The sequence below is a fragment of the Cupressus sempervirens genome, chromosome 5 (genome assembly GCF_028749045.1).
Source record: "Cupressus sempervirens isolate cs-2001-9-10 chromosome 5, ASM2874904v1, whole genome shotgun sequence".
NCBI classification, from domain to species: domain Eukaryota; kingdom Viridiplantae; phylum Streptophyta; class Pinopsida; order Cupressales; family Cupressaceae; genus Cupressus; species Cupressus sempervirens.
The window spans coordinates 198,892,842-198,904,712 of record NC_143122.1 but is presented as its reverse complement, the minus strand read 5'-3'; the positions used below and the strand labels follow the sequence as shown (position 1 = coordinate 198,904,712).

Sequence of the window (11,871 nt, the reverse complement as noted above, 5' to 3'; positions counted from 1 at the left end):
GGTTCGAGGACACTTGATATGTTAGCACCCAATTTTGTCTAAGGACATAGTGTGTGCGCCTCCCTAGGGAGTTGATGCCACGTGATACTAGCTTGGGCTACTTAATGTTGAGAAACTTACCCTCCATTGAGTCCCTACATAGTTGACCCATAGAGTGTCTGACGAGGACCTATTATACTTGCATTGTCTCATGGTCTTGGTTTCATTCATCTTATTGTCTAGCGTGAGTGATAGCCATGGACATTTTCCTTATGTGCTCTTATGGTTGGATCACTATCTCCATCAGTATGGTGAGAGTGGGCCTACAGGTTCCACATAGTTGAAAGGCATATCTACCTATACCATTTTTGGGGACCAGTGTACAAAGACAGTCTATTTTCAGTTGAGACTAATGCTTGATGTTTCACTTGGTATATTCTAGTTTTTGGAGTATGTTTCCTTGTGATTTATGATTTAATTAGAATGCTTGGTTATCATGTTTAGATGATGTTAGTTTCGCTGATGCATTTCTTTATTATGATATTTTAGCATAAGGTTATATGATGTGATTCACTACTAGTTGGAGTATCTTTGCTTTGTTGGATTAGCATGTTGGATCTTCTTATTTTATGATGTTATTATGTTGTATTAGTAATGCCCTCATAAGACAACTCTAACTATCTAGTTGGCAATTTGGGATGTTATGCATGGGGGATAGCTAGGGCCTTTCAAGTCTCATGGTGCTATTATAGTTGGCAGGAACTGCACGAATTTTAGTTGTGTTGGTGCTCGAATGTTTAGATTTTCCTTCGTATAATGTTTGGTTTATGCACATGTATGTTCATTATGATGTTGTAGATTAGATGTTAGATGTTTTATTATCTCTTCTATGCATTTGAATGATCATTCCTTAATTTATGTGGATCTGGTACTCCCTAGTGAGGAGGTTTCATGTTTTTATGCTTTTTTGTCTTGCCTCATTATTGCATTGTTTCATTCCTCACAAGGAAGGTGAGTTCCTTGTGTGAGAATGTATTGTTTTGCATAGAAATGCATTCCCCATCACATGAGCATGTACTTCCTCATGCAACATGATTTGAATCCTCGTATGGAGTAATGCACATCCTCACATAGAGTAATGCACTTCCTCATGTGAAGAAATGCACTTTCTCGTGCACAATAATGGAGTAAAAGTACAAAGCTATGTCACCTTTTAGACTGACTTATCAAAATGACTGAATTTGAGTATTTCTATCTAAAAATCATTTTTTTCAAACATATGATCTAGATAAATTCGCTCTAGCTAAGCTATATATGGTCTAACAATTTTCCACTTGGGAATGTCTATTAAATGCATGCTTTATACTAGTTTTATCTAATTATTAAAGAAATAAAATTATTTCAGAAAAGTGGAATTTCAATAACTCTTACTATCTTTTATGATTTTTTTCAATAACATATAAACACCATTTTATAGAGCTCAAAGTCAAGAATATTCCCATATAGATTTTATAGTGTTTTAATTAGATATAGTACATTGTAATTAAAAAATCCTACAATAACATATTTTAAGACTCAAAAATGTCAATTTTGAGAAAGAAAAAATTATTAAATCATATTAAAAAATTTAAAAATTATATGACGTTCTAGAGGAGAGAGTCCTCTTCTAGAATGCATAATTTTTCTTCTAGTTAGAATAAATTGTTTTGAAAAATGTGGTGGGAGATGAAAACTATCAACTTCAGGTGAGTTGAAATTTGAATTGTTATAAAAGAGAAAATATAGGTCTAAAGCCAATTTTTATTTTTGATTATTGTAGATATATATGTTATCTATAACATAGTCTAAGATCAAAGGAAAATAAGTTTATTTCCATGTAGTTTGTGGTGAGAACTAGGCCCCCAGTTTTCAACATTTTTCAGCAGCTAAAAATTTATCTATAAAAATTAAGAAAATATGTTAATTCTTATTCCAAATAATTATTAAAAATTATGATCCTAAACTTCATCCATTTCTACACATTTCATTAGTTTAATTTATTTTCAAATTCAAAATAATAATAATAGTTTTATGTCATTGAAGATGAAAAAATAAACTTTTGTTAGCCTTTTCCTTTACAAAAGGGTGACACAAGTTTGTTCTTTTACCCGATGAAAAGTCTCACCCAAGAATAGAGACTAGTGCACTTCCTCATGCAAGAAATAGGGGGCATTTAGGCTTGGTCGAGGAAAGTTTAGTGGTTGGTTTTGGATACCTTATTGGGTTTCACACCTTCCTAGTTCAAAAGAGATTTTCTGTGGGGTGTAAAATATATCATTTAAGTAAAATTTTACTTATACTTAAGATATATTAATTAATGTCTGTGACAGTTCATTTCAAATAGGTTCTAGACCTCTCTAAGTTAAGATAAAGATTCTAGGAAATTTCAGGGCTTCAAAAATTTAGACTTAGCCAAATTTTAAGGCTTTAGGATTTCAGGCTTAGCCAAATTCTAGGAGTCAACATTTATCTTTTACCATGGTCTTTAGTAGATGAGTAGTTGTAACTTTGATCCATCATCTTTTGCATGACTGTTGTTGGTCTCTACTTGTGATTCTTGATTATAACTTGTTGAGTGGATATGGACTTGCATGTCTAACCATGATAGGAGCTCTTACTTTGGGTTTGAAAGAGAACATCTCCTCAGTATATTCTCATGATTCATATGGTCTTGGTTTGTGAGTTGTAGTTTTATCTTGGAGATCTTTGGAATTCGTTGGAAGACTTCCACCAGTGCAGGTGAACATGTGAGTCTTGTCATGTTCCCTATTTGTATCACCTTGTTTTGATGCTTCACTCTTGCACTTGGTTACTGTATGTTGTTGTTAAGTAACTTATCTTTAGAAAAAAATTACTCAGTACATGTTTTATCCTTGTGTTCCAAGGATCTTCGAGCGGGGCATTATAGATGATCACTTGTTGTTATAGTATGAATAGAAAAATAAATTAGTTGGAATTGATACACATTCTTATTAGTAAATAGGTATATGATTGTGATATATTATAATTGCATATTCTAGTATACATAATAATGATTACTACATCATAGAAGTTGTGTTTCTTCGAGAGATTGTTGGGTTTCAATTTTGGGATATCTTTTTTTTATTTGGCATTAATATTTTGTTATTGATGTCCACATATATATTTATTTAACAGTGTTCCTATTGATAATCAATGCACTAAGAATTTTGGTGAGGACAAAAAACACCAAACTAGGACATTCAAATAATACTAGATGAAGTTTGGTGAGTCTACATGCCATGTTTTCTATGAAATATGTTCCTGAGCTGATTCAAATAAGCTATAGAATTTTTTTTAGGACTAATTATTGAAAGTATTTATTGAGAACTATTTCAAATATTGATTTGAGTATTATGTTCTATGAGTTTTAGTGGAGATTAATTTTGGTATGTTATTTAGGATACTTCATAAAAATGTTCATTTATGTCTATGTACAAATTTTATTGAGGATTGGTTACTTAGAAGTCAATTTTGATGTTAGGTATTGGAAGGAAATTTATTTCTTTCCTACATATTGTGGCTCTAGATTGGATGTCATGTTCCCTTTTTCTAGCAATTATACTTGCCAGGTGTGAAAATATCACATTATAAAAGGTTGTATACTATATACTTGCACTAAAAAATCCATTAAAAATATGTAAATTAGATGAACTATGAATCACTTTGTGTCCTTCCTAGCATGCCAAATATTGTTGTAAACTAGGACTATGCCTATAATGTGATGTTGTGTCAAGCTATCTTGTTGGAACACGGAAACAATCTCATGCTATGTGTAAGTCTATAACAAGAGAAAGTCTCTAGATTAAGTGTCATCTTCCCCTAATGAATCACCTAAAACTAAATTTATATGGGAAAATAGATAGAAGGATATGTTTATGTAAATGAAATCTAAACTAATGGGGTGATGCACCAATTAATTCAATAAATTGTGACCATAAATTTAAATAATTATTCATAAAGGAACACTTCAATTTCACAACTCAATCACAAAAAGTTACAAAAATAACTCTATAAAAGTATTGGGTATCCTAATATCTAATTTAATCAAAATAACTTGCAACACAAACAAGGTTATAAAGAAACTAAATCCTCTCTTCTCCTCAACAAAAAAATGTCTCCAAAATATGCTAGCTTTCACAATAATACTCAAACAAGGATTAAGTAAGTTCTAATACCATGTAAGAAATATTTAAATGATCAACTATGAAATGAAATAGTCTAAGAGAGTTTTGATACCATAAATAAATAAGCTTGAAAATGATTCCAAAGATGAACATGGGGAGACAAAAGATTTTTGAATGGGGGGAAAATAAGAATAAAACCCATGTCAATTATGAATGAGAGAGAGAGAGGGGGGGGGGGGGGGGGAGAATCGTGCATCTCTTATGTAGAGATAAGAAGAGGACTTTTTTAGAGACCCACAAGTGAATGAATGTCTCATTGATAAGGGTGTTTGTACCAAGTTTCATTATACTCTTAAAAAGAAATAAACTATTTTCCTTAATAAAGGAATTACAAAAATGGCATGTCCTCACACATGGACAAGAGGACAAACAAGTGACATTTCTTCAAACTTGTTCTAGGGGACAAAAGATTACACAAGGGATACCTTGGTTTATCCTAAGTAAATAAATAAATATAACCAAGGAAAGTTTACCAATCCTAACAATATTGTAACTCTTAGACTACACAAGTAAATGCATTTCTCTTTTAACAAAAGATTATATTTCATCTTTATATATGTGAGGCTATCAAATTTCTCTTTAATATTTATTTTTAATCTTTTCATGAAAAATAGAAAGTGCCATATGGATTACATTCATTTAAATATTTTAGAGATTGTACCAAGTAGGACGATGTGGCAACATGTGGATATTGAAATTGACTCCTCAATACAAAATAAGAAGTTGAATGATTCATCCTATAGGATTTGACAAAAGAAAGTAACTCCTTCATCCTACTTGGATGATGATAATTCTCATGACTAAAGATCATTTTTTTAAATTACAAGGCTTTCTCCATTTTAGGTTATACATATTTACATCTTTGTTAAAAGAAAGGAGTCTAATCTCTTGAAAAAGAGGGAGATGATCCAGATATCCTTAAGATGTATCATCAGAGGATCAAGACTCTTTTCTCCTCTCAAAGTTTCTTCTAGGAGAACTAGAGTTATTGCAATCATCAGTGTATCTTTGTAATCATAACTTAGGATATAGCTAGTGTGCCTTAATTTGTAACTATATCTCAAAATTATGAATAAGGTTAATTGTGCATTTGAAGATTTAGTTTATTCTATGAGTTTATTCACTTTTTGAGGTTTATGTTCCAACAAAGCTTTAGTTCAGCTTTTGAAATTCCTATTCGTAGATGGATTATGCCTATTTATTCTATATTCTCTAAGTCGTCATCATATGCTATAGTTTATGTTGTGGAGGTAGTTATTTATGATCATATTGGTATGTACGATAGTTGGTCTACACATGTCTTGCGATTTCTACTCTGAAATCACTTGTGCTTCAAAGTCTTGGAGTGTCTCTAAATCAAGTGAATCACCTTTTATAATTTCATCTTTTCTATTCTTTTTCTTCACCCCAAGCATGAAGAGATAGCTTCTAAAATCCCAGAGGTTTCACAATGATATGGAATTAAGTTCCCACCATGAGTGCTTCTTCCCATAGATGTTCCACCTCATTGAGGGCTAATTCAAGCCAAAGAAAATTTTAATCATCAACAATTATTATATAGATTTTTAATTAAAGAAATTAGGGTAAATAATGATAATTAGATAGATAAAGCATTCCATGAGATTGTGCAATCAAGCAATCAAGTGTGGTTCATATTCATGTCTTACAACCCAAGAGTTTTGACATAAACTAGAAGACAAGAATATCTAAGAAAACAAAAGCCCCTCCAAATTTATTATGAAATAAATCTAGCAATATTGTTTGAAGCATGCTACCAAATAATAATAAAAATTTGAGATAAGAGAAACCACAAATAGCTAAAATATTAAGGTAAATTTTTACATCAAATTTCAATGCTTGTGTTTTGCTAAAAGTTTAATGCATATGCCATTATTTTTAATATTATTAATTTTACAAATATAAATTATCTTGTTTAAAAGATTTTATATGCTTCCTTTTTACAATAGTTTTAGTTATATCTAAAGAAAAAGTGAGCTATTATAGACATGTATAATCTTTTTGTACAAGTCTAAATAAAAATATTTTTATAGTGATAATATTCACATATAGATTTATTTAAAATATCTTTAAATATTTTATTAAACTACTGAACTATCTAACCACACCACAATTTTTTGTAAAATATTATAATTTTATAAAAAATGTAAATTTATTTATTATTACTAATATGATGATTAAAGATATGCTTCTCTCCTCTTATTTTATGATTATTAGAGAAGTCCATAGAATTCTTGTTAAAGAATTTTTTTTCAATATAATATAGACCAATATAGAGTTCCTTTAATATTGCTTTAATATTTATAGCAGTTTGAGCCTTCTTCAAATGCAGAACTTTTGTATTTGCGCATTAGCATTCTTAGATCCTTTTCCAAAATAGAATAGCTTACTACCATTATTTAAAAAAATGGATTTATTCAACCTTGTTGATGATGATGATTTTTGTTTCCAGGCAGGAATTTTTAACATCGTAGACCGAAAAGCACAAATTTAAGGTTCTGTACCTGGAGCAAGATAAGATGCGAAGAAATTAAGACTGGAAGGAGACCGACTTCATGATTGGCACAATCTAAAGCCTTCCCACAAGGCCGATCTCCCTAGATAAGGAATACAAATATATCCCTCGTGCGCCCTAAAGTTTTGATGGACCAATTAATTCCAACACGATGAAGTAAACAAAAGCTTGTGCACGTTTGGAAAGGAGACATGTTGCCTGAAAATTGCAGGCGATTGCAATTAAAACTGTTGATTAAACTTCAATTTTGTAACCTAAATTGGTTGGCCACATGATGTCTAGCTGTGATGTTTCTAGGGTTAGAAACCACGGGACGGGCATCTCGGAAGATTAGAAGCTACGGCACATGGAAAGCGTGGGCAGCCAGAGGAAGCAGGGGACAGGAGATGCTTTTAAAGATGCTTGTAGCCGAGATTCTCTCCTTGTGTCTACCTGTCATGGTGAGTTGTATAAATCATGTTAATACCAAGGCAGAACATCACCAGAATCAGAGTCATCTTCTATCATCAAAGGAAGCAAAGCACAAGAGAGTGAGCATCTCCATTACAATGCCTTCTCTCTCTCGTCTCTCCTCTCTTGGGGCGGCCATGGCCCTCCACTCTCCTCGCAAGCATCATTTTCATTGTCGGTCAAAGAGCATGCCCTCCACCCTGCAACTGCAGGCTGGGCACTCAATTCTCACAGAGGAGTTTGAAAGATTGGAGGAGTCCTGTTCTTCTTCTTCCTCATGTTTCGGAACTGATTGGCTCGCCCAAGCGTTGGAGGTGTTGGTGAGTTGCAATTCCAATCTGTCAAGCACAAAGATGGAGGTGTTGGGGAGCAAGTGGATGAACGCACATCTGGATGACATACTCCATCTGCTTGAGGTGTGCAACTTGTTGAGGGACACCATTGCGGATATCAGAAAGCAGCACGCCTGTGTGCAGGCAGCGATTCGGGGCCTTGGCCCTGCTCTCTCTCCCTCTCCGTCTGCGTATGCCCTTGAAAGGGCACGAACCGCCCTCTCCATTTGGTTGAGTAAGAAGAAGGACACACACGCCCAGCTGGAGAAATGCATGTCCATTCTGAGGCGAATGGCAGAGAAGGTCAATGTTGAGGATAAAGCAGGAGCAGTAAGCGACGTCATCCATGCAAAGGCCATCACCATCGTGATCTGCTATACCCTCGTCGCCGCTCTTTCCTTCAAGACATCCCACATGAGGATGCCGTCTCTTCCTCTTCCTTCCCATTTCACTTGTCTGCATCACAAGCTCAAGGAGGCATTTATGATGAGAAAGAGGTCATCAAGGTCCCTGCACGAGTTAGAGGCAGCAGATATTGCACTGGCAAATCTCAACAATCTTCTCAACTCCAAGTCCAAATTGCACCTCTCTCCCTCCACCTTGGCTCTCAATGAATTGGAGACTGCTCTTCCCCTCCTCGAACACAAAATCAACAAGCTATTCAAGTCTCTCATCTCTGCCAGAGTTGCGCTCTTGAACACGCTTTCTTCTCAGTGACTTAGTGAATGCCCAAGAAATTATTGACGAGGCAGCCAGATTGGCCTTTTAAACAGTCTGGGGCCTCCAAAATGCATGTAAGATATGTGTATCGATACTGCTGCGAGGATTCAACCTCTTCTTCAATACAGAAAAATAGAACACTCACAATTCTCCTCTCATCGTGTTTCATAATCTTTACTGTCTTTTTTACAGCTGCATTTGCAATTCTTTTAATGGCTATACACAGTGTCGTTACAAATAATTAATCTCAAGTGAAACCCATGAATATGTAATCTCTATAAATAATGCCCAAGTAAAACTGTCTGCATGCGTGAAGGTCTTCGGAACACTGTATTCTCGTTTGCCCTTGGGTTCCTCAAATTTCTAAATTTACTTCAGATGGCTTAAATATCACATGCTAAGACTTGATTCCAAAACTAAAAGTGTTAAATATTCAAAGTTAACTTACTCTTTCTAAACTTAATTTTTTAAAGTTATATCTTAGCTTCACTCTTTAGCTAGCCTCCAGATTTTTAAAAGGCTTTGAAATTAAGTATATAACGCTGAAGCTTTTTGAAGATGACAGAGATGACCATTAAACATGCTCACTTCAAATAGACATAATCATATTTTACTAGAGAACAATTTATATAGATCTCTAGACACTCAGTGTCATTACAACTTATATTTTACTAGAGAACAACTTATATAGTAGATAAATCTCACCCAATGTCATGACAAGCTATATATTTTACTAGAGTACAGTTTATATTTCAAGAATTAAATGTCTAATCAAAGAAGTAAAATCAAGAGAGGATAAATGATAAACTGCATTTAAAGACATTGAGTGTGTGATGATATAGCTACCATAAAATGGTAACAAAAATACTTTAATGTGTCTTTGAAATCTATAACGTAAAACTCCACAACTACGTATCATGTGTGCTAGATAAGAATCTCTAGAAGCTATATTTATAAAATTATAAATTTTATACTATACTATATCAATAGGATACATGGATGCGTCTCTAGTATTTCTCATTATAAGAAAGATAAGATAGATATGTGATAAAATAATGAAGACATGCAATATATTTAATGTCATTAGAAAACGTTGTATTATCAACATCATCAATAGGTATGAGTAAATCTATCTAGTATGATATGTTAAGTTTGAGAATCGTAAGTCCACAATGCTATGAAATTCTATCACCTTCAATGTATGATCACATTGATAATTATCAATCAACCATACACAATCTTTTGAATCCTACCATTTAAAAATTTGTTAGTGATGTGACTTGTTTCATTAGTCTTAGTTTAAATGAAAATTATTCATATATATTTTGTTATTGACAAGATAGTACCTCACTTTCACTCTTTCGTTGTTCCTCAATTAATCATATCTGGATTAAGTTGTGCTCTTATATTTCTGCTAAAGCATACATATTTGATAGATAAGTAATACTTTTGCATTGCATACGTTTTCTAATTCATTAAAAAAAACATGCTTATATTTTGTAATATAATTAATGTATGTAATGTCTTTTTCATTTTTATTAGGATATTGCTTAGTAATATTTACATACTTCTTAGTCCTTTCATGCATTTATGTTTGATATATTTTTATTTATCTTAGCACATGTTAATTTATCTGCATAAGTATTTTTTTTTTAAATTATTTATTTATTTGTAAAAATTGATGGAGCATCTATACAATATATTAGTAATAAAACTATTTTAGGAGGCTCCTCAAAGGAAGAACAAGCAAGAAAAGTCTACTTCATTGTCCAAGTTCAAAATTATCACATTATAGACTATAAAAATGTAATCCTCCACAATCAAGTGTGAGTGTGTCATATCCCAATATAATGAGGCATCCCTTGAGCAATGATGGATGTTATCATCACAAAATTCATCCATTGCATCCTCATTTTAATTCCCCTCTGATGTCATTTATCAATCTGAAGTTGTTGTCATTTTAACACTTACCAACATGAGTCTTTCAAAATTCAAGCATGTAAATCTGAAAAGTCTTCACTAGTGATATCCATTTATGTTTAATCCTAATTCATCCCACTTGATCCCCACTTAGCTAAAAAAAAATTGTTTCATTCCCTTCCCTATACACATGGGACATATGATATGAATCAAATTGATTCATCAACTTCCATATCCTATTAAAAATGTACTTGATTTTCCAATCAAAAATCTTTTTATTTATAACAACATTGATGATTATAGCATAATCACCATCAATATGAAGTTTTTACATTTTGCATTTCCTAACTAGTTCAAGTTCATAGAGGAGTGAATATGATTCTTCTAGATTATTAGATCCTAGAGGCAAGGAAGCACAATTGAAGGCTAACACTACCACATTGTGATCTCTAAGACAAATGCCACAACCTGACTTATCCTAGGTTTTCCCAAGATGATCTGTCAAAATTTAATTTTATAAAATATGAAGCTAATGGCTTCCACTTAATATTAGATCTATCTATTTCAACACCAAAAGCATTTGGAAGAGTCTCATTCAGTAAAAGTGTAATTACTTACCTTGTCTTTAACATATGTATTCACTACCTCTGATATAGATTTTTCAAGAACTTTAATGACCACTTCAAGAGGAGAGGGCATACTTCTAAAAATTCTCTTATTTTATTCCCACCATATGGTCCAAACTATCATAGCACAAGAACATAACCAAATACCTGAAAAGAATGATGAAAAGTAAAGGGTGGGCCATGGCTGAAATAGATCCCACAAGGAGTTGGGTAATGGTATTGATATATCCAATCTCTTCATGACAAGCTCCCAACACACTTGTGCAAAGGAACATTACAGAAATAAGTGGTCTATAGTTTCCTCCTCTTCTTGACACAACACACATTGGAATGGTTGAGATATATTTAATCTCTAAAGCTCATCACTTGTTAAAACGCTCTTCCTAAGGGAAATCCAAGAAAAAAAACCCATCTTAGAACGAGTTATCTTGTTCCAACACAAGTGGTATACTCTTTGTCTAGATAATGTTTGTTTGATTAATCGAATAGATTTTCGACCCATTTTAACACTATATTCTCCCAAGTTTCATAGAGCCCATATCAATTGATCTTTCTTTGAGAAAAAAATTAATTTTCTTTGGGATAAGCATTTGTGTAGAGACTTTTTCAGATTAAGAGGAACTAGTAGCTCAAAGGGATTTTTCCAAATTACTTTACCAGAAAATCTTTCAACTACAAGCACACAATCAGCCACAAGATAACCCCAATGAGCTTTTACAATGTTAACAACATATTGATATTGAATCATATAAAATTAGAAGGGGTAATCAATACCACAAGTCTTCCCAGAACTTAGCTAATAGCCCATTATTCACCTCCCAAGATATATAATTTGAGATTAGATCCCAAGAAGAGATAATACAGTTCCACATTTTGAAGCCCATTGGTGGATTTGAGATTGTGACAATTCTATTTGAGTCCATACTATCTAAATATTTTTCTTGCATAATTCTATAACACTTACTATCTAGTTTCTTCATCATTTTCTAAACAAGCTTTACTCTAAAGGTTGTATTCCTCTTCAATAAGTCTTGTAAAGAAAACTTTTTGTTGTATTTCATTAAGAA

At 32.8% G+C, this 11,871-nt stretch overlaps 1 protein-coding gene across 1 annotated transcript; it reads left to right on the top strand.

The window, feature by feature from the left end:
• Positions 1–7,292: 7,292 nt before the first annotated feature.
• Positions 7,293–8,255, top strand: LOC149555078 (uncharacterized). Its single transcript, XM_089829173.1, has one exon. It carries the CDS (start codon positions 7,305–7,307, stop codon positions 8,253–8,255), a length of 951 nt encoding a protein of 316 aa, XP_089685299.1. The 5' UTR covers positions 7,293–7,304.
• Positions 8,256–11,871: the final 3,616 nt, after the last annotated feature.